Source organism: Ranitomeya imitator, chromosome 3 (assembly GCF_032444005.1).
Source record: "Ranitomeya imitator isolate aRanImi1 chromosome 3, aRanImi1.pri, whole genome shotgun sequence".
Classification (NCBI taxonomy): domain Eukaryota; kingdom Metazoa; phylum Chordata; class Amphibia; order Anura; family Dendrobatidae; genus Ranitomeya; species Ranitomeya imitator.
The window spans coordinates 482,241,813-482,266,052 of NC_091284.1; the positions used below are offsets into that span (position 1 = coordinate 482,241,813).

Sequence of the window (24,240 nt, forward strand, 5' to 3'; positions counted from 1 at the left end):
CTCACTGATTGGCAGCTTTTTTGCCTATGCACAGCATAGACAGAAATCTATCCATCAGCGGTGTTTGCGGGTTTATTCAGAGCGCAGCATTCGAAGAACTGATAGATCTTCAGCAGGAAAAACAATCATTAGAGGAACATAAGCAGAAGATTGTGGGTGACGGATGGATTAATTCTAAGAAGGAACTGTCTGCTCCAAAGTAGCTATTAAGGGGCTGCCAAGTGGAGAGACAACCTATTACAGAGCGAGTTCGATATAATAAATAGTGTGAATATCCTGGCTTTTCCTTTATAAAGTATTTCTGGGTGGTTGGTACTGGTTTATTTTTAACAATTTGACAATTTGCAAACAACATATCACATGACCAGTCTGCCAAGGGCATGATGTTCAGACTTATACTATTATATTTTATTATTTTTCTATTTTTGAAAATGATTAAGGATGATATTTTGTGCATAAGATTAGTCTGCTGTCTTGTTATTAGCCCTTTTTTTTTTTGCATGTTACAATTTTTATTTTAAACTATTAGAGTTTAAAAACAAAATAATCACATCGATATTACCGAGATAATTGTCATCTCAAACAGTCAGAACGTAAACAAGCACCTTACTGCTTCATCTAATCAAGACACGGTTGGAAATTAGAGTAAATTATGTTTATTAGAGCCAGAAAAGCTTGGCCCGAAGCAGGAGAAAAAGACCAGGCAACCTATGACAAATGCACTTGAATCAAATCGAAGTGGCAGCAACAGAGGTAAATCACTAGCAATTTCGGATTCTTACAAAGATGGCTCACAAGATGCAAGTGTCGAGTTATTACGAGCTCCCAGAAACAATATGTTGCTTATTTAAAATGTAAATCTTGGCTGTTTATTTCATATCATTATCTGGGAGATGAAAGCACAGACCTTAGACCCCCACTTGTTCAGTATATAAGCATTTCCCCTCTCCCCAGCATGAGGTAAAGATTGCCACCTACTTCCCTCATTACATTTCAAAGGAACAGCCCTAATTCACTGTACATGAAAGACGGTGCATGTAATTACTATTAATGCATCTACATGAGCTCTACATATAATGTCATACATGACATCCTGAAAAATTGACATAATAATAATAATAATAATAATAATAATAATAATAATAATATACAAATGGTCATTAACCCCTTCATGACCTTGGGATTTTTTGTTTTTCCGTGTTCGTTTTTCGCTCCCCTCCTTCCCAGAGCCATAACTTTTTTATTTTTCCGTCAATTTGGCCATGTGAGGGCTTATTTTTTGCAGGACGAGTTGTACTTTTGAACGACATCATTGGTTTTACCATGTCGTGTACTAGAAAACGGGAAGAAAATTCCAAGTGCAGTGAAATTGCAAAAAAAGTGCAGTCCCACACTTGTTTTTTGTTTGGCTTTTTTGCTAGGTTCACTAAATGCTTAAAATGACTTGCCATTATGATTCGCCAGGTCAGTACGAGTTCATAGACACCTAACATGACTAGGTTATTTTTTACCTAAGTGGTGAAAAAAATTTCCAAACTTTGCTAAAAAAAAAAATAAAAAAAAAATTGCGCCATTTTCCGATACCCGTAGCGTCTCCATTTTTCATGATCTGGGGTCGGTTGAGGGCTTATTTTTTGCGTGCCGAGATGACGTTTTTAATGATAGCATTTCGGTGCACATACGTTCTTTTGATCGCCCGTTATTGCATTTAAATGCAATGTCACGGCGACAAAAAAAACGTAATTCTGGCGTTTCGAATTTTTTTCCCGCTACGTTGTTTAGCGATCAGGTTAATGCTTTCTTTTAGTTGATAGATCGGGCGATTCTGAGCGCGGCGATACCAAATATACGTAGATTTTATATATTTTTTATTGATTTATTTTGATTGGGGCGAAAGGGGGGTGATTTAAACTTTTATATTTTTTTTAATTTTTTTAACATTTTTTTCAACTTTTTTTTTACTTTTGCCATGCTTCAATAGCCTCCATGGGAGGCTAGAAGCAGGCACAACTCGATCACCTCTGCTACATAGCAGCGATCTGCCGTTCGCTGCTATGTAGCAGAAATGCAGGTGTGCTGTGAGCGCCGACCACAGGGTGGCGCTCACAGCCACCGGCGATCAGTAACCATAGAGGTCTCAAGGACCTCTATGGTTACAATGGAGACGCATCGCCGACCCCCGATCATGTGACGGGGGTCGGCGATGACGTCATTTCCGGCCGCCCGGCCGGAAGCGGTAGTTAAATGCCGCTGTCTGCGTTTGACAGCGGCATTTAACTAGTTAATAGGTGCCGGCAGATCGCGATTCTGCCCGCGCCTATTACGGGCACATGTCAGCTGTTCAAAACAGCTGACATGTCCCGGCTTTGGTGCGGGCTCACCGCGGAGCCCTGCATCAAAGCAGGGGATCTGACCTCGGACGTACTATCCCATCCGAGGTCAGAAAGGGGTTAATTTTTCTTAATTTCTTAGGGGTATGCATGTATGCTGTAATACGGCTTCCGACATTTACATTTGAGATGGTGAGGCAAAAGGTTGTAAATTTAAATAAACTAAAATGAAAGGGCTTATCAAAGATAAGAAAAAGAGTCTTTTTTCCTCATTTACCCCAGAAACTGTGCCACCCTTGTCCATGGCATTTCATTTGTATTGGTGCTTGGTCCCTCTCATCCAAAAAGGACAACTTTTAACTTAATGGGGTGGACCAAAGCTAAAATGTACTTTAATCCTAAATGCCTAACTATTTAAGCGCTTGCTGGGATAATAAAATTAGTCATCATCAGTGGAGCAGAGGCTGTGGTCACTGAGGCAGCCCTAGCCCCCTACCTAAAATGAAGCATCATCAGTGACATCCGATTCAGGGGCTGGGCTAGTCCTTGCTCTACTGAGCATGATGCACAGTGACAGTGCGCTCCTTTGCCAGCCCTGATCTGAAGTGACGAACTAACAAAGGAGTGCACTGTCAGTGAGCATTGTACCTGGCATGCAGTAAAAGCAGAGACCAGAAGATTGTGAAGTGACAAGAATCTACTGAGCGCATGTCACAATTATCAACTGACACATGTTCAGTAGAGCAAGGCCTAGCTCAGCCCTTGAAATGGATGTCACCGATGACTTTCCATTTCAGGGAGGCAGTGACCACTGCTCCTGTCCCCTGATGATGACTCGTTTGACTATTCCAGCATGCAGTGGGGTTCTCAAATGGACAGTTATCAAAGAGGAAGTAGTGGTAAAAAAAAGAAGTTTAATAGCGTATTGAGGGAACAGTAGAGACTGTTTAATGAAAGTATATTAGAAAAGAGATTAAATTATTACATTTAACACATGGGCATTTAGAATTAGATTAGATTTTTGTTTTGATTTTTGACTACCCCTTAAAACATGAGTCCCAATTCAAGTTCACTGATTTATGACGAAACTAAAGACATTCTGGTTAACTTACTATAGCTAAGGTATGACTCCATGTAACTTGGTTATAACACCATGTGACTAGTGCATAACTCCATGTACTTAGTATATGGCTCCATGTACTTAGTGTATGGCTCCATGTATCTAGGGTATAACTCCATGTGCCTATTGTATAACTCCATGTGTCTATGGTATGACTGCATGTACCTAAGGGATGAATCTGTGTACCTAGGGTATGACTCCATGTTTTAAGACTCCATGCGCCTAAGATGTGAATCTATGTACCTAGGGTATGACTCCATATTCCTAGGGTATGACTCCATGTTTTAAGACACTACGCTTTTTAAATCACAACTTTACAAATTTACGCCTTTTAACATTGCATGTTGAAACAACTTATCAAATAATATGCTCTATACAAACAGATTAGCAAATAATTGTGCTTTTAATAAAAGGGAAATGGAGACAGTAATTGATGCATTATTTCTGTTGAGTGTGATACAATCAAAAAAGCCAATAAATGTGAGGTTACATTTATTGCTTGAGTAAAAATAGAAGAGTTAACTCTATACGGGTATATTTACAACCAGCAGATTTGTTGAAGAAATGGCCCTATAGCAGTCTATAAGAGTCTATATTTATGGTAATGACTAGGGTTGAGCGAAACAGATCGGCACTTTTCAAAAGTCGCCGACTTTTAGCAAAGTGGTGATGCGCCCCCTGCTGGATGTCCCTCGAGTGTGGGAAAAGTTCCCAGGCTCGAGGTCATATGAGGACATCCAGCAGGGGGCGCATCACTGCGAATGAAGGTAACTACAGGTGGGATATGGGGTAATGAAGGGTTAATGTCACCTTGCTATTATAAGGTGACATTAAGCCAGATTAATAATGGATAGGCGTCAGTTCTGACACCTATCCATTATTAATCCAATTGCATTAAATGGTTAAAAAACACACACACATTATTAAAAAGTATTTTAATTAAATAAACACACAGGTTGTTTTAATATTTTATTGTACTCTCAATCCACCTGAAGACCCTAGCTCTGTAACAAATTTAAAATAAACCAACAATATACATACCTTCCGATGATCTGTCACGTCCCACGTTGTAAATCCATCTGAAGGGGTTAAAATATTTTACAGCCAGGAGCTCTGCTAATGCAGCTGTGCTCGTGGCTGTAAACCCCAGCGAATGAAGGTAATGTAGGTCAATGACCTGTAGTTATCTTCATTCGCGGTGATGCGCCCCCTGCTGGATGTCCTCATATGATCTCGAGCCTGGGAACTCTTCCCACGCTCGAGGGACATCCAGCAGGGGGCACATCACCGCGAATGAAGGTAACTACAGGTCATTGACCTACATTACCTTCATTTGCTGGGGTTTACAGCCACGAGCACAGGTGCATTAGCAGAGCTCCTGGCTGTAAAATATTTTAACCCCTTCAGATGGATTTACAATGTGGGACGTGACAGATCATCGGAAGGTATGTATATTGTTGGTTTATTATTTTTAATTTGTTAGAGAACGAGGGTCTTAAGGTGGATTGAGCGAGCAATAAAATATTAAAACAACCTGTGTTTATTTAATAAAATACTTTTTAATAATGTGTGTGTGTTTTTTTTAACCCTTTGATACAATTGGATTAATAATGGATAGGTGTCAGAATTGACGCCTCTCCATTGTTAATCTGGTTTAATGTCACCTTACAATAGCAAGGTGGCATTAACCCTTCATTACCCCATATCCCACCGCTACACGGGAATGGGAAGAGAGTGGCCAATTGCCAGAATAGGCGCATCTTACAGATGTGCCTTTTCTAGGGTGGCTGGGGGCAGATGTTTTTAGCTGGGGGGGGGGGTGGCCCAATAACCATGGACCCTCTCCAGGCTATTAATATCTGCCCTCAGTCACTGGCTTTACTACTCTGGCGGAGAAAATTGCGTGGGAGCCGCCAATTTTTTCCGCGATTTAACCCTTAAATTTAATAGCTGGAGCGCCGAAATTTTGCACATACACACTACTGACATTAGTAGTGTGTTATATGCAAAAAAAAGGGGGATATGACATGGTTTACTGTATGTAAACCATGTCTCATATCACGTCGGGTTTAGGCAGGAGAAATGAAAAGCCGGCAATTGAATTACCGGCTTTTCTGATATATCGCGCTGAAGCAAATATAAAAAAAGAAAATTTCCCATTGACTTTGCATTGGGTTTCGTGTTTCGGCCGATCCCCGACCCCGACTTTTCAATAAGATTGGCCGATTTCACTCGACCCGACTTTTGAGAAAGTCGGGTTTCGTGAAACCCGACTCGATCTCAAAAAGTGAAAAGTCGCTCAACCCTAGTAATGACCATTTGGGTTCAGAGTTGCTGTATTCTATGGCTGTAATGATAAAGAGTGATTAAAATACTGTTCTTGTAAAGATGGCCATAATTTTTTTATAAAGGCCCAGTGTTTCTGTATCTAAACAAATATTTTGCAATAGCCCCCTGTTAGTGTCCTATTTTTTGTAATGATTGCCATGTTTATACTATCGAGGTGGCCATAATTGGAACAACTGCAAGAATGTCTCCATTGAATACCTGTAAGAACTGCGCAGCTGTTAAAAAAAAAATGTAAATATCGCATCCATGTGACATTTTATTTGCTCCTACCCTTACTGACCAGTCAACGCGATTTATAAGTCTTTCCTTCATGATTGTTTTAGCCAATCTGCCCCCAGCTGCCCCAGAAAAGGCGCATCTGTAAGATGCACCTATTTCAGCCTCTCTCTTCCCATTGCCCTGTAGCATTGGCATATGGGGTAATAAGGAGTTAATGTCACCTTGCTATTGTAAGGTGACATTAAGCCAGGTTAATAATGGAGAGATGTCAATAAGACACATATCTATTATTAATCCAATAGTGTGAAAGGGTTAAAAATACACAAACACATTAGGAATAAAATAAAATATTTTAATGAAATAATGAAACACACAGGTTTTACATCTGTATTGCACGCTCAATCCAAGTGAAGCCCTCTTTCTCCTGTAAAAAATTCCAAAATAAAAAAGCAACAATATCCCATACCTGTCCACTGTACAGTCAAATCCCAAGCTGTAATCCTTCTCAAGGGGTCAAATAGTTTACTACCCGGAGCGGTGCTAATGCTACCGGTTGGGCTGTAAACCATGGAGGAATGAATTAAATGCTGCCTGCCTGACCGAACATGAACTCATTAATGTGGGAAAGTTTCTGAACATTTTCCCACGCTGTCAAGTTCACCTCAGGTCAGGCGGGGCCGACTACTGCTGAAATCACTGAGCATGCGCAGACTGACTGCCTGACCCGCAGTGAACTGACAGCGTGGAAAATGTTCTGAAACTTTCCCATGCTACAGAGTTCATGTCCGGTCAGGCGGGGAGGCTGCACAGGCAGCTTTTCATTCATTACACAGTGGTTTACAGCCCGGCCGGTAGCATTAGCACCGCTCCTGGTTGCAAACTATTTTACCCCTTGAGATGCATCACAGCGTGGGAATTGACTGTATGGCAGACAGGTATGGGATATTTTTGCTTTTTTATTTTGAAATTTTTTACAGGAGAACAAGGGCTTCGCTTGCATTGAGTGTGCAATAAAGATGTAAAACCTGTGTGTTTAATTATTTCATTAAAATACTTTATTTTTAATGTGTGTGTGTGTATTTTTAACCCTTTCATACTATTGGATTAATAATGGATAGGTGTCTTATTGGATACGCAATGGCTCACTGTATGTAAACCATGTCTCATATCCTGTCTGGTTCTGTAAAATCATCTGCTATCTAGCTCTGTATGAAGTATAAATATACTGTGTGTATATATATATATATATATATATATATATATATATAATATAAAGCTGGGAGCGTCACTTTGTCCGAAGCCTTTATAGACTGCGCAAGCGCAAGCGCCGGCGCAGTCTGGACCCCACAAAGTGACGCTCCCAGGAGATCACGGTATGCGTAAACACTGAACGCTCACCGCGATCTCCACCAGAGAGACAGGGACACGCCAGGAGGGTAAGTATATTCACCTGTCCCCCGTTCCAGCGCTGTGTGCGGCTCCGTCTCCCGGGTCCTCTGCCTGTGACGTTCACAGTTCAGAGGGCACGATGATGCGCTTAATGTGTGCCGCCCTCTGACTGAACAGTCACAGCCAGAGGAGCCGGAACACGGAGCGGACGCAGCGCTGGATCAGGGCCAGGTGAATATAGCAAGTGTCGGGGGCCTGAGCGAGCGGCGACTCCGGCACCTGACCCCCACAGTGCGCCGGTGTCCCCGCCTGCTCAGGCCGCCCAGCACTCGGCGCCCAGCGACGATAGGTATGGTATTTTTTTTTTATATTTCGCAGCTGCGTACGGGGCATATAATCCTATGGAGCATCTTATGGGGCCATCAACCATAATGGAGCAGTGTACGGGGGCATATAATACCACTAGATTGTGGCCCGATTCTAACGCATCGGGTATTCTAGAATATGCATGTCCCAGTAGTATATGGACAATGATGATTTCAGAATTCGCGGCAGACTGTGCCCGTCGCTGATTGGACGAGGCAACCTTTATGACATCATCGTCGCCATGGCAACCATTATGACATCTACGTCGATACTGTGCCCGTCGCTGATTGGTTGAGGCCTGGCGGCCTCGACCAATCAGAGACGCGGGATGTCTACGTCCTTTATGACATCATCGTCGCTGTGCCCGTTGCTGATTGGTCGAGGCCGCCAGGCCTCAAGCAATCAGAGAGCCGGGATTTCCAGGACAGACAGACAGACAGACAGACGGAAAAACCCTTAGACAATTATATATATAGATGGAGCATGTTATGGGGGCCATCAACCATAATGGAGCAGTGTACGGGGGCATATAATACCATGGAGCATCTTATGGGGCCATCAACCATAATGGAGCAGTGTACGGGGGCATATAATACCATGGAGCATCTTATGGGGCCATCAACCATAATGGAGCAGTGTACGGGGGCATATAATACCATGGAGCATCTTATGGGGCCATCAACCATAATGGAGCAGTGTAAGGGGGCATATAATACCATGGAGCATCTTATGTGGGCCATCAACCATAATGGAGCAGTGTACGGGGGCATATAATACCATGGAGCATGTTATGGGGGCCATAAACCTTTATGGAGCAGTGTACGGGGCATATACTATGGAGCATCGTATGGGGGCCATAAACCTTTATGGAGCAGTGTACAGCGCATATACTATGGAGCATCTTATGGGGGCAATAAACCTTTATGGAGCAGTGTATGGGGCATATACTATGGAGCATCTTATGGGGGCCATAAACCTTTATGGAGCAGTGTACGGGGCATATACTATGAAGCATCTTATGGGGGCCATAAACCTTTATGGAGCAGTGTACGGGGCATATACTATGGAGCATCTTATGGGGGCCATAAACCTTTATGGAGCAGCGTATGGGGCATATGGATGGGAGCAGTGTTGTGGATTCTGTTTTTGGGCTCCCTCTGGTGGTTACAGATGGTACTGGGTGACTTGTGTTCTCTGCGGTCTCTGGTGTCCACCTGTTCTATCAGGATATGGGAGTTTCCTATTTAACCTGGCTTTCTTGTCATTTCCTCGCCGGCTATCAATGTAATCAGTGTTTCTTGTTACCTCTGCTTCCCGCTTCTGTATTCTTCAGGACAAGCTAAGTTTTTGATTTTCCTGTTCCACGTTTTGCTTAATTTTTGTCTTAGTCCAGCTTGCAGATATGTGATTCCTTTTTGCTGGTTGCTCTAGTGGGCTGATATTACTCCTCATGTTCCATGAGTTGGAACATGAGTTCAAGTAATTTCAGGATGGTTTTTTGTAGGGTTTTTCGCTGACCGCGCAGTTCACTTTTGTATCCTCTGCTATCTAGCTTTAGCGGGCCTCATTTTGCTGAATCTGTTTTCATAACTACGTATGTGCTTTCCTCTCATTTCACCGTCATTACATGTGGGGGGCTGCTGTTTCTGTGGGGTGTTTCTCTGGAGGCAAGAGAGGTCTGTGTTTCTTCTAATAGGGAAAGTTAGTTCTTCGGCTGGCGCGAGACGTCTAGGAATCATCGTAGGCACGTTCCCCGGCTACAGCTAGTTGTGTGTTGAGGTTCAGGATCGCGGTCAGCTCAGTTTCCATCACCCTAGAGCTTGTTTTGTTTTTTGTGCTTGTCCTTTTGGGATCCCCTGCCATTGGGATCATGACAGTATAGCCGGCCAAAAAAGTAGTAATCGTATTGGCTGAAGTAGGAGGAAAAGTAGTCTGAGGAAGTTTTTTTTTCTTTTCCCCTCAGAGTTTGCTGCATAGCCTTAATTGCAGCCTGGCTGCGTCTTACCTCCTCTTAATCCTTGAATGGCTCTGACGTCAGCTGTTTATCATGGATGTCCAGAGTTTGACTTCCAGCCTGAATGATCTTGCTGCTAAGGTTCAAAATATACAAGATTTCGTTGTACATGCTCCTATGTCTGAACCTAGAATTCCTATCCCAGAGTTTTTTTCTGGAGATAGATCTAGTTTTCTGAATTTTAGGAACAATTGCAAGTTGTTTCTTTCTTTGAAATCTCGCTCTTCTGGAGACCCTGCTCAGCAAGTCAAGATTGTTATATCTTTCCTGCGGGGTGACCCTCAGAATTGGGCATTTGCATTGGCACCAGGGGATCCTGCGTTGCTCAATGTGGATGCGTTTTTTCTGGCATTGGGTTTGCTCTATGAGGAACCTAACCTAGAGATTCAGGCTGAAAAAGCTTTATTGGCTCTCTCTCAGGGGCAAGATGAAGCAGAAATATATTGTCAGAAATTTCGGAAATGGTCGGTGCTTACTCAGTGGAATGAGTGCGCCCTGGCTGCAAGATTCAGAGATGGCCTTTCTGAGGCCATTAAAGATGTCATGGTGGGGTTCCCTGCGCCTACAGGTCTGAATGAGTCTATGACTATGGCTATTCAGATTGATCGGCGTTTACGGGAGCGCAAACCTGTGCACCATTTGGCGGTGTCTTCTGAACAGGCACCTGAGACAATGCAATGTGATAGAATTCAGTCCAGAAGTGAACGGCAAAACTATAGGCGGAAAAATGGGTTGTGTTTTTATTGTGGTGATTCAGCTCATGTTATATCAGCATGCTCTAAACGCACAAAAAAGGTTGATAAGTCTGTTGCCATTAGTACTTTACAGTCTAGGTTCATTCTGTCTGTGACTTTGATTTGTTCATTATCAGCCATTTCCGTCGATGCCTATGTGGATTCAGGCGCTGCCCTGAGTCTTATGGATTGGTCATTTGCTAACCGCTGTGGGTTTAGTCTGGAGCCTCTGGAAGTCCCTATTCCTTTGAAAGGAATTGACTCTACACCTTTGGCTATGAATAAACCTCAGTACTGGACACAAGTGACCATGCGTATGACTCCCGTTCATCAGGAGGTGATTCGCTTCCTGGTACTGTATAATTTACATGATGTCTTAGTGCTTGGTCTGCCATGGTTACAAACTCATAACCCAGTCTTGGACTGGAAAACGATGTCTGTGTTAAGCTGGGGATGTCAGGGGGTTCATGATGATGCACCTCCGATTTCTATCGCTTCATCTACTCCTTCTGAGGTTCCGGTATTTTTGTCTGATTATCGGGATGTTTTTGAGGAGCCTAAGCTCAATTCGCTTCCCGATTGTGCTATAGATTTGATTCCTGGCAGTAAATTTCCTAAACGTCGTTTGTTCAATCTGTCAGTGCCAGAGCATACTGCTATGCGGGATTATGTTAAGGAGTCCTTGGAAAAGGGACATATCCGTCCATCTTCGTCCCCTTTGGGAGCAGGTTTTTTTTTTGTGGCCAAAAAAGATGGTTCCTTGAGGCCTTGTATAGATTACCGTCTTTTGAATAAGATTACAGTTAAATATCAGTATCCTTTGCCATTGTTGACTGATTTGTTCGCTCGCATTAAGGGGGCTAAATGGTTCACTAAGATTGATCTTCGGGGTGCGTATAATCTTGTGCGGATAAAGCAGGGTGATGAGTGGAAAACCGCATTTAATACGCCTGAGGGCCATTTTGAGTATTTGGTGATGCCTTTTGGACTTTCTAATGCTCCTTCTGTCTTCCAGTCCTTTATGCACGATATTTTCCGTGAATATCTGGATAAATTTATGATTGTGTATTTGGATGATGTTTTGGTTTTTTCGGATGACTGGGAGTCCCATGTTCAGCAGGTCAGGAAGGTGTTTCAGGTCCTGCGGGCCAATTCTTTGTTTGTAAAAGGTTCAAAGTGTCTCTTTGGAGTCCAGAAGATTTCTTTTTTGGGGTATATTTTTTCCCCTTCTACTATTGAGATGGATCCCGTCAAGGTTCAGGCTATTTGTGACTGGACGCAGCCTACATCTCTTAAGAGTCTACAGAAGTTCTTGGGCTTTGCTAATTTTTATCGTCGTTTCATAACTAATTTTTCTAGTGTTGTTAAGCCTTTGACGGATTTGACTAAGAAGGGTGCTGATGTTGCTGATTGGTCTCCTGCGGCTGTGGAGGCCTTTCAGGAACTTAAGCGCCGGTTTTCTTCTGCTCCTGTGTTGCGTCAGCCAGATGTTTCGCTTCCTTTTCAGGTTGAGGTTGATGCTTCCGAGATTGGAGCGGGGGCGGTTTTGTCACAGAGAAGCTCCGATTGCTCAGTGATGAAGCCATGTGCGTTCTTTTCTAGAAAGTTTTCGCCCACTGAGCGGAATTATGATGTTGGTAATCGGGAGCTTTTGGCCATGAAGTGGGCATTTGAGGAGTGGCGTCATTGGCTTGAGGGTGCTAGACATCGTGTGGTGGACTTGATTGATCACAAAAATCTGATTTACCTTGAGTCTGCCAAGCGTCTGAATCCTAGACAGGCTCGTTGGTCACTGTTTTTCTCCCGTTTCGATTTTGTGGTTTCATACCTGCCAGGTTCAAAGAATGTGAAGGCGGATGCTCTTTCTAGGAGTTTTGTGCCTGACTCCCCTGGAAATTCTGAGCCCACTGGTATCCTTAGGGATGGGGTGATTTTGTCGGCTGTCTCCCCAGACTTGCGACATGCTTTGCAGGAGTTTCAGGCGGATAAACCTGATCGTTGTCCGCCTGAAAGACTGTTTGTTCCGGATAATTGGACCAGTAGAGTCATCTCCGAGGTCCATTCTTCTGCGTTGGCAGGTCATCCTGGAATATTTGGTACTAGAGACTTGGTGGCCAGGTCTTTTTGGTGGCCTTCCTTGTCGAGGGATGTGCGTTCTTTTGTGCAGTCTTGTGAAGTTTGCGCTCGGGCTAAGCCTTGCTGTTCTCGGGCCAGTGGATTGTTGTCACCTTTGCCTATCCCGAAGAGGCCTTGGACGCACATTTCCATGGACTTTATTTCGGATCTCCCTGTCTCTCAAAAAATGTCCGTCATCTGGGTTGTGTGTGACCGCTTTTCTAAGATGGTTCATCTGGTACCCTTGCCTAAGTTACCTTCCTCCTCTGAGTTGGTCCCTCTGTTTTTTCAGAACGTGGTTCGTTTGCATGGGATTCCGGAGAACATCGTTTCTGACAGGGGATCCCAGTTTGTGTCTAGATTTTGGCGGACGTTCTGTGCTAAGATGGGCATTGATTTGTCCTTTTCGTCTGCATTCCATCCTCAGACGAATGGCCAGACGGAACGAACTAATCAGACCTTGGAAACTTATTTAAGGTGTTTTGTTTCTGCTGATCAAGATGACTGGGTTACCTTTTTGCCGCTTGCCGAATTTGCCCTTAATAATCGGGCTAGTTCTGCTACCTTGGTTTCTCCTTTCTTTTGTAATTCGGGGTTTCATCCTCGTTTTTCCTCTGGTCAGGTGGAGCCTTCTGATTGTCCTGGAGTGGACATGGTGGTGGATAGGTTGCATCAGATTTGGAGTCATGTGGTGGACAATTTGAAGTTGTCCCAGGAGAGGGCTCAGCAGTTTGCTAATCGCCGTCGCCGCGTGGGTCCTCGACTTCGTGTTGGGGACTTGGTGTGGTTGTCTTCTCGTTTTGTTCCTATGAAGGTCTCTTCTCCTAAGTTCAAGCCTCGGTTCATCGGTCCCTATAGGATCTTGGAAATTCTTAACCCTGTGTCGTTTCGTTTGGATCTCCCGGCATCGTTTGCTATTCATAATGTGTTCCATCGGTCGTTGTTGCGGAAGTATGAGGTACCTGTTGTTCCTTCGCTTGAGCCTCCTGCTCCGGTGCTGGTGGAGGGAGAATTGGAGTATGTTGTGGAGAAGATCTTGGATTCTCGTGTTTCCAGACGGAGACTCCAGTATTTGGTCAAGTGGAAGGGTTATGGTCAGGAGGATAATTCTTGGGTGGTTGCCTCTGATGTTCATGCTGCTGATTTGGTCCGTGCATTTCATGGGGCTCATCCTGGTCGCCCTGGTGGTTCTCGTGAGGGTTCGGTGACCCCTCCTCAAGGGGGGGGTACTGTTGTGGATTCTGTTTTTGGGCTCCCTCTGGTGGTTACAGATGGTACTGGGTGACTTGTGTTCTCTGCGGTCTCTGGTGTCCACCTGTTCTATCAGGATATGGGAGTTTCCTATTTAACCTGGCTTTCTTGTCATTTCCTCGCCGGCTATCAATGTAATCAGTGTTTCTTGTTACCTCTGCTTCCCGCTTCTGTATTCTTCAGGACAAGCTAAGTTTTTGATTTTCCTGTTCCACGTTTTGCTTAATTTTTGTCTTAGTCCAGCTTGCAGATATGTGATTCCTTTTTGCTGGTTGCTCTAGTGGGCTGATATTACTCCTCATGTTCCATGAGTTGGAACATGAGTTCAAGTAATTTCAGGATGGTTTTTTGTAGGGTTTTTCGCTGACCGCGCAGTTCACTTTTGTATCCTCTGCTATCTAGCTTTAGCGGGCCTCATTTTGCTGAATCTGTTTTCATAACTACGTATGTGCTTTCCTCTCATTTCACCGTCATTACATGTGGGGGGCTGCTGTTTCTGTGGGGTGTTTCTCTGGAGGCAAGAGAGGTCTGTGTTTCTTCTAATAGGGAAAGTTAGTTCTTCGGCTGGCGCGAGACGTCTAGGAATCATCGTAGGCACGTTACCCGGCTACAGCTAGTTGTGTGTTGAGGTTCAGGATCGCGGTCAGCTCAGTTTCCATCACCCTAGAGCTTGTTTTGTTTTTTGTGCTTGTCCTTTTGTGATCCCCTGCCATTGGGATCATGACAGAGCAGCAAATTACAGAACGGGGGCGCAGGATGCGAGCAGCACATGACAGAACGGGGGCGCAGGATGGGAGCAGCACATGACAGAATAGGGCAGCACATGACAGAGCGGGGGTGCAGGATGGAGCAGCTCATGACAGGATGGGGACGCAGGATGGAGCAGCACATGACAGGATGGAGACCATATACCAATATAAATGCTCGCCACCCGGGCATAGAACTGTTCAATAGCTAGTATATATATATATATATATATATATATATATATATACAGTGGGGCAAAAAAGTATTTAGTCAGTCAGCAATAGTGCAAGTTCCACCACTTAAAAAGATGAGAGGCGTCTGTAATTTACATCATAGGTAGACCTCAACTATGGGAGACAAACTGAGAAATAAAAATCCAGAAAATCACATTGTCTGTTTTTTTAACAATTTATTTGCATATTATGGTGGAAAATAAGTATTTGGTCAGAAACAAACAATCAAGATTTCTGGCTCTCACAGACCTGTAACTTCTTCTTTAAGAGTCTCCTCTTTCCTCCACTCATTACCTGTAGTAATGGCACCTGTTTAAACTTGTTATCAGTATAAAAAGACACCTGTGCACACCCTCAAACAGTCTGACTCCAAACTCCACAATGGTGAAGACCAAAGAGCTGTCAAAGGACACCAGAAACAAAATTGTAGCCCTGCACCAGGCTGGGAAGACTGAATCTGCAATAGCCAACCAGCTTGGAGTGAAGAAATCAACAGTGGGAGCAATAATTAGAAAATGGAAGACATACAAGACCACTGATAATCTCCCTCGATCTGGGGCTCCACGCAAAATCCCACCCCGTGGGGTCAGAATGATCACAAGAATGGTGAGCAAAAATCCCAGAACCATGCGGGGGGACCTAGTGAATGAACTGCAGAGAGCTGGGACCAATGTAACAAGGCCTACCATAAGTAACACACTACGCCACCATGGACTCAGATCCTGCAGTGCCAGACGTGTCCCAATGCTTAAGCCAGTACATGTCCGGGCCCGTCTGAAGTTTGCTAGAGAGCATTTGGATGATCCAGAGGAGAATGTCCTATGGTCTGATGAAACCAAACTGGAACTGTTTGGTAGAAACACAACTTGTCGTGTTTGGAGGAAAAAGAATACTGAGTTGCATCCATCAAACATCATACCTACTGTAAAGCATGGTGGTGGAAACATCATGCTTTGGGGCTGTTTCTCTGCAAAGGGGCCAGGACGACTGATCCAGGTACATGAAAGAATGAATGGGGCCATGTATCGTGAGATTTTGAGTGCAAACCTCCTTCCATCAGCAAGGGCATTGAAGATGAAACGTGGCTGGGTCTTTCAACATGACAATGATCCAAAGCACACCGCCAGGGCAACGAAGGAGTGGCTTCGTAAGAAGAATTTCAAGGTCCTGGAGTGGCCTAGCCAGTCTCCAGATCTCAACCACATAGAAAACATTTGGAGGGAGTTGAAAGTCCGTGTTGCCAAGCGAAAAGCCAAAAACATCACTGCTCTAGAGGAGATCTGCATGGAGGAATGGGCCAACATACCAACAACAGTGTGTGGCAACCTTGTGAAGACTTACAGAAAACGTTTGACCTCTGTCATTGCCAACAAAGGATATATCACAAAGTATTGAGATGAAATTTTGTTTCTGACCAAATACTTATTTTCCACCATAATATGCAAATAAAATGTTTAAAAAAACAGACAATGTGATTTTCTGGATTTTTTTTTCTCAGTTTGTCTCCCATAGTTGAGGTCTACCTATGATGTAAATTACAGACGCCTCTCATCTTTTTAAGTGGTGGAACTTGCACTATTGCTGACTGACTAAATACTTTTTTGCTCCACTGTATATATATATACAGTCATGGACAAAAATTTTGAGAATGAGACAAATATAAATTTTTCCAAAGTCTACTGCTTCATTTTTTCTAATGGGAATTTGCATATACTCCTGAATGTCAGAGTGATCAGCTTAACAGCAATTACTGTACTTGCAAAGTCAATATTTGCCCAGAAAATGAACTTTAACCCCCAAAACACATTTCAACATCATTGCAGTCCTGCCTTAAAAGGAGCAGCTAACATCATTTTAGTGATTGATCCATTAACACAGGTGTGGGTGTTGATGAGGACAGGGCTGGCGATCAATCAGTCACTGGGCACTTTAAAAGGAGGCTGGTGCTTGGCATCATTGTTTCTCTTCAGTTAACCATTGTTATCTCTAAAGAAACACGTGCAGCCATCATTGCACTGCACAAAAATGGCCTAACAGGGAAGAGTATCGCAGCTACAAAGATTGCACCTCAGTCAACAATCTATCGCATCATCAAGAACTTCAAGGAGAGAGCTTCCATTGTTGTCAAAAAGGCTCCAGGGCGCCCCAGAAAGACCAGCAAGCGCCACGACCGTATCTTAAAACTGTTTCAGCTGCGGGATCGGACTACCAGCAGTGCCGAGCTTGCTCAGGAATGGCAGCAGGATGGTGTGAGTGCTTCTGCACGCACTGTGAGGCGGAGACTCTTTGAGCAAGACCTGGTTTCAAGGAGGGCAGCAAAGAAGCCACTTCTCTCCAGAAAAAACATCAGGGACCGACTGATATTCTGCAAAAGGTACAGGGAGTGGACTGCTGAGGACTGGGGCGAAGTCATTTTCTCTGATGAATCCCCTTTTCGATTGTTTGGGACATCTGGAAAACAGCTTATTCGGAGAAGAAGAGGTGAGCGCTACCACCAGTCTTGTCTCATGCCAAATGTAAAGCATTATGAAACCATTCATGTGTGGGGTTGCTTCTCAGCCAAGGGAATCGGCTCACTCACAGTCTTGCCTAAAAACACAGCCATGAATAAAGAATGGTACCAGAATGTCCTCCAAGAGCAACTTCTCCCAACCGACCAAGAGCAGTTTGGCGCCCAACAATGCCTTTTCCAGCATGATGGAGCACCTTGCCATAAAGCAAAGGTGATAACTAAATGGCTCATGGAACAAAACATAGAGATTTTGGGTCCATGGCCTGGAAACTCCCCAGATCTTAAGCCCATTGAGAACTTGTGGTCAATCATGAAGAGACAGGTGGACAAACAAAAACTAACAAATTCTGGCAAAATGCAAGTATTGATTATGCAAGAATGGACTGCTATCAGTCAGGAATTGGTCCAGAAGTTGATTGAGAGCATGCCAGGGAGAATTGCAGAGGTCTTGAAGAAGAAGGGTCAACACTGCAAATATTGACTTGCTGCATTAACTCATTCTAACTGTCAATACAACCTATTGGTACTCATAATATGATTGCAATTATATTTCTGTATGTGATATAAACATCAGACAAACAATAATAAAAACCAGAGGGCAGCAGATCATGTGAAAATATAATTTTGGTGTCATTCTCAAAAATTTTGGCCATGACTGTATATATATATATATATATATATATATATATATATATATATACATACACACACACAGTACAGGCCAAAAGTTTGGACACACCTTCTCATTTAAATATTTTTCTGTATTTTCATGACTATGAAAATTGTACATTCACACTGAAGGCATCAAAACTATGAATTAATATGTGTGGAATTATACAAAAAAATGTGAAACAACTGAAAATATGTCTTATATTCTAGGTTCTTCAAAGTAGCGACCTTTTGCTTTGATGACTGCTTTGCACACTCTTGGCATTCTCTTGATGAGCTTCAAGAGGTAGTCACCGGGAATGTTTTTCACTTTACAGGTGTGCCCTTTCAGGTTTAATATGTGGAGTTTCTTGCCTTATAAATGGGATTGGGACCATCAGTTGTGTTGTGCAGAAGTCTGGTGGATACACAGCTGATAGTCCTACTGAATAGACTGTTAGAATTTGTGTTATGGCAAGAAAAAAGCAGCTAAGTAAAGAAAAATGAGTGGCCATCATTACTTTAACCCCTTCATGACCAGGGGATTTTTCGTTTTTCCGTGTTCGTTTTTCGCTCCCCTCCTTCCCAGAGCCATAACTTTTTTATTTTTCCGTCAATTTGGCCATGTGAGGGCTTATTTTTTGCGGGACGAGTTGTACTTTTGAACGACATCATTGGTTTTAACATGTCGTGTACTAGAAAACGGGAAAAAAATTCCAAGTGCGGTGAAATTGCAAAAAAAGTGCAATCCCACATTGGTTTTTTGTTTGGCTTTTTTGCTAGGTTCACTAAATGCTAAAAATGACCTGCCATTATGATTCTCCAGGTCATTATGAGTTCATAGACACCAAACATGACTAGGTTATTTTTTATCTAAGTGGTGAAAAAAAATTCCAAACTTTGCTAAAAAAAAAAAAAAATTGCGCCATTTTTCCGATACTCGTAGCGTCTCCATTTTTCGTGATCTGGGGTCGGTTGAGGGCTTATTTTTTGCGTGCCGAGATGACGTTTTTAATGATAGCATTTCGGTGCAGATACGTTCTTTTGATCGCCCGTTATTGCATTTTAATGCAATGTCGCGGCGACCAAAAAAACGTAATTCTGGCGTTTCGAGTTTTTTTCCCGCTACGCTGTTTAGCGATCAGGTTAATACTTTTTTTTATTTGATAGATCGGGCAATTCTGAGCGCGGCGATACCAAATATGCGTAAATTTGATATTTTTTTTATTGATTTATTTTGATTGGGGCGAAAGGGGGGTGATTTAAACTTTTATGTTTTTTTTATTTTTTTCACATTTTTTTAAACTTTTTTTTTTAACTTTTGCCATGCTTCAATAGCCTCCATGAGAGGCTAGAAGCAGGCACAAGCCGATCGGCTCTGCTACATAGCAGCGATCTGCTGATCTCTGCTATGTAGCAGAATTGCACGTGTGCTGTGAGCGCCGACCACAGGGTGGCGCTCACAGCGACGGGCAATCAGTAACCATAGAGGTCTCAAGGACCTCTATGGCTACAATGGAGACATGTGACGGGGGTCGGCGATGACGTCATTTCCGGCCGCCCGGCCGGAAGCGGTAGTTAAATGCCGCTGTCTGCGTTTGACAGCGGCATTTAACTAATTAATAGGTGCGGGCAGATCGCGATTCTGCCCGCGCCTATTACGGGCACATGTCAGCTGTTCAAAACAGCTGACATGTCCCGGCTTTGGTGCGGGCTCACCGCGGAGCCCTGCATCAAAGCAGGGGAGCCGGCATCGGACGGTATAGTACGTCCGATGCCGGTAAGGGGTTAAGAAATGAAGGTCAGTCAGGCCAAACAATTGGGAAAACTTTGAAAGTGCCCCCAAGTGCAGTGGCAAAAACCATCAAGCTCTACAAAGAAACTGGCTCACATGAGGACCGCCCCAGGAAAGGAAGACCAAGAGTCACCTCTGCTTCTGAGGATAAGTTTATCCGAGTCACCAGCCTCAGAAAACGCAGGTTAACAGCAGCTCAGATTAGAGACCAGGTCAATGCCACACAGAGTTCTAGTAGCAGACACATCTCTACAACAACTGTTAAGAGGAGATTTTGTGCAGCAGGCCTTCATGGTAAAATAGCTGCTAGGAAACCACTGCTAAGGACAGGCAACAAGCAGAAGAGACTTGTTTGGGCTAAAGAACACAAGGAATGGACATTAGACCAGTGGAAATCTGTGCTTTGGTCTGATGAGTCCAAATATGAGATCTTTGGTTCCAACCACCGTGCTTTTGTGCGATGCAGAAAAGGTGAACGGATGGACTCTAGATGCCTGGTTCCCACCGTAAAGCATGGAGGAGGAGGTGTGATGGTGTGGGGGTGCTTTGCTGGTTACACTGTTGGGGATTTATTCAAAATTGAAGGCATACTGAACCAGCATGGCTACCATAGCATCTTGCAGCGGCATGCTATTCCATCCGGTTTGTGTTTAGTTGGACCATCATTTATTTTTCAACAGGACAATGACCCCAAACACACCTCCAGGCTGTGTAAGGGCTATTTGACCAAGAAGGAGAATGATAGGGTGCTACGCCATATGACCTGGCCTCCACAGTCACCAGACCTGAACCCAATCGAGATGGTTTGGGGTGAGCTGGACAGCAGAGTGAAGGCAAAAGGGCCAACAAGTGCTAAGCATCTCTGGGAACTCCTTCCAGATGGTTGGATGACCATTCCCGGTGACTACCTCTTGAAGCTCATCAAGAGAATGCCAAGAGTGTGCAAATCAGTCATCAAAGCAAAAGGTGGCTACTTTGAAGAACCTAGAATATAAGACATATTTTCAGTTTCACACTTTTTTGTTAAGTATATAATTCCACATGCGTTAATTCATAGTTTTGATGCCTTCAGTGTGAATGTACAATTTTCATTGTCATGAATTACAGAAAAATCTTTAAATGAGAAAGTGTGTCCAGATTCTTGACCCGTGGAAGCGTGTATAACGCGAAACGGCCGTCGTCCTTTTACTTGCACTGTCCCTGCTCTTATTACCTTGTCTATGAATTTATATTGGAAATAAAGGACTAAGGTTTCTTCGTCACATAACGGAAGTGTTGCTGCTGTGAGTCACAAGGCAAAGTAAAAGTAAGTGTGGACCTGGTCAAGCTATTTGACCAAGGCAATGTTCAGGAAAGGTTTTATTTTTGAAGCGGACTGCAGGATGGTAGTGGGGCGGTCCGCTTCTTCAATGCCGGGTCTTACAGGTGGCCCATGGCAAGAGATTCCAGTTAAAAATCCTGCAGTATAGGGTTTGGGTGTATCAGTATGTTTGTAAGTAGCAGAGCAGGTAGCTCTGCAGCGTCCAGCCTGTGTGAGGTAACACAGTCACCCTCGGCAACCGGTCTTGTGTACGGACTGTTGTGACGCCCCGGTTGTGATCCGGAAGATACCATGTGCTGTGCACTGTGTGAGTTTTTTGGACATTAAACACATTTGCTGTGAACTTTCCTGTGTTCCCTGCCTGTCTGTCACACGGCACCAACCCCACTGCATTACACAATCTAAAAGCCAACCAGAAGCTACAATGATTTGTTGAGATCAATTATCATCACATCCTAAATATACAAGTTAAAATCCTATATATGGCAACGCTTCCATTTTCCATATAAGTAGGTGTGAGCGTGCCATGGTTACTTCCCCAAAATAATTTCCAATATTTGCTCAAGGTTTCTTTAATATTCTTTGATTTATTAAAGATTGCCTTACATTTCAATAACATACAGTTATTTGTAAATGTAACATTATTTAAGACATATAAGACATGTAAATGCCATATTGCTTTTATTTAATGCAAATAATAAACTACTAATTTTTGTTCGTACATCAAATATCATATAACCTAGATAATTTGAAGTATACAAGGGCCTTACCTAATGCAGAAAGTATTGCAGCAGCCCAGAACATCTCTCCCATCAATGCTGGTACAAAAAGTAATCCACCCATTCGCTTGCCATAAATCTGCTGGAAAGGGTCTAACATGGTAACGTAACCCTTTGTTCGCATGGGCTTAGCAAAGAAAAGACCACCTAGAATAAGATGCAGAATACATTTTTATCTAGTGTACATGTTCTTATAAGTAGGTACTGGCTATAGTCTACTAACTAATGGCAGCAACAGCAATAGAAATGGTAAGCCATTAATCCAATAACCATTGATGTGTACTGTACATACTGTAATAATGTACTATAATGTGCTATAATGATGTACTATATGGATGCTTGGATTACAACTGCTATTTGCAAACAAGACATGTAAACCTAAACAGGTTTACAACATTAAGGTGTTGGTCAGCACATCAGGATTCCTTATCTACAAGTGCTGTGAAGGGACCACGCCTTATTTAAACTACTGTTCATTAACACGTATATGAAAAAGGCAGAACATTCCTAACCTTATGGTTTCTCCAATTGTAAAACATATTAGGGACCGGCCCAGCATTGTTTAATTTACTGATGAGAATAACATCATGACCAAAATGACTCAACAACTGCAATCACACATATTTCTTTACGTTTCTTTATAGTTTACTGAATTCTGAACCCAACCTTTTAGATAGATTACATTTCATAATGTCATGTAACAAAAAAAAACCAATATCTGTAATACACAACACTTAATTACATGGTTATTCCGTTGCAATGGCTGTTTTTGTGAGCCCAAAACTGGTAAAATATTTTCTCGCCTTGGATCACCATACTATGTCACAGGTGTCAGTACATGTTATAGTCGGTGTATTCTACTGTCTGACGATTAATTATATTTGCTCACAGTATTCAATATTGCTGACAAGAAAATCACATTTTACTTCTTAATACAGTTTTCAAAATAAAATCGTTTTGAGAATTTGGAAACTGAATTTGCAAGACAGGGGAAAAAATTGACCAAACCAGTAGACTATTTTGGTTTTGGTCTTTAAACAGTGATTAGATCCACTAGAATTAAACTGATGACCCCAGATAACTATCCATATATAATACATATTGGTGTGACTACACCCTGCCATGTAACATAACCACATCATATATTTAACATGCTAATGTACCATACACAACTCATAAAACAATATAAATATGGTTTATAAAGCATTATTGTGGACAGCATACTTTTCGGAGGGTGACTTGTAGGGTAGTCTGTCTGCAGCTTCTTTACATGATTTTCATTGAAATTCAGTATTTGTAAAATACAGAATTCAGAGGCAATGTGAAAAGTCAGAAGACAGACTGTAATGCCACAGTAAAGAATCCCATGAAAGATTAATTCTTGTGTGCCCAGACATGCATCATTAGAAAATTTTGCCTTCTGAAATTTTTCACAGTATCACACATGGAAAATATGTATTAAATATATTTTTCCCTGCTTTGATTTCAAGACTAGTAGAACATTTTTGTAAATTAATTTTCATTATCATTTTTTCACTAATAGGAACTCCATTGCATTATCCTTTGTGCGCCCTGAAATAAAACAGCACACCGCATTCAAGGCCTGAAAGGGTTATTTAAATGCTGCCTTTCAATGGAAAATTGATTAGATATGTCTGCTTATTAAATTAGCCGTGCATTAACCTCCGCATCTCCCTGATATTTGTATTCCTCAACTCTTATTTGATTTGCGGATAACCATAGTTAGTTTTGACTGATACAAATATCAATACATGTAATTTAATTTTGACTTACCCACGATAAGACTGAGCGAGTAGCCAATAGGTGCCTGAGCCCATGCCAGCCCGTACCCTGACACATACACTGCTTCTGCTGTCCCATTGATGTATCCTCCACCAACCCATGTTGCTGGTGTATTGCATTGACATAGAAAAATAGATTTACAAAAATAAATAAATAAAAAAAAAAATATATATAATAATACTAAAAATATATGCATATTATTTTTTCATTAATTCATTCATTCATTCCTTTATTCAATGATTCTTTTGATCCACTGCTATAAATTGGAAATGAGAAAGTGTGTTAAATAAATCACTATTTGTAAAATAAAGTGAAATATTTAGTGCTTCAGTTAACTGTTTGCTTACAAAGTAACTACGTATCTGCAATGTCCATTTAATATTAAACAAGTCTAGCTAAGTCCCAGCAGAGAAAACATTGCTGCAGTTAATCATTCCATCATTAACATGAATTATGCAGACAATTTAGCAATATGTAAAGATGAAGGTGGAAAGTAATGAAATAATACGCAGCTG

At 42.5% G+C, this 24,240-nt stretch overlaps 1 protein-coding gene across 1 annotated transcript in view; it reads right to left on the bottom strand.

Moving 5' to 3' along the window:
- SLC5A7 (solute carrier family 5 member 7) overlaps positions 1 to 24,240 on the bottom strand; it is a 48,035-nt gene that overhangs the window by 22,111 nt on the left and 1,684 nt on the right. The window contains exons 3-4 of the mRNA XM_069760183.1: positions 23,717 to 23,830; positions 21,914 to 22,069 (exon numbers count right to left, since the gene is read on the bottom strand). Coding sequence (XP_069616284.1) covers positions 21,914 to 22,069; positions 23,717 to 23,830 — 270 coding nt within the window. The remainder of the gene's footprint in view (positions 1 to 21,913; positions 22,070 to 23,716; positions 23,831 to 24,240) is intronic.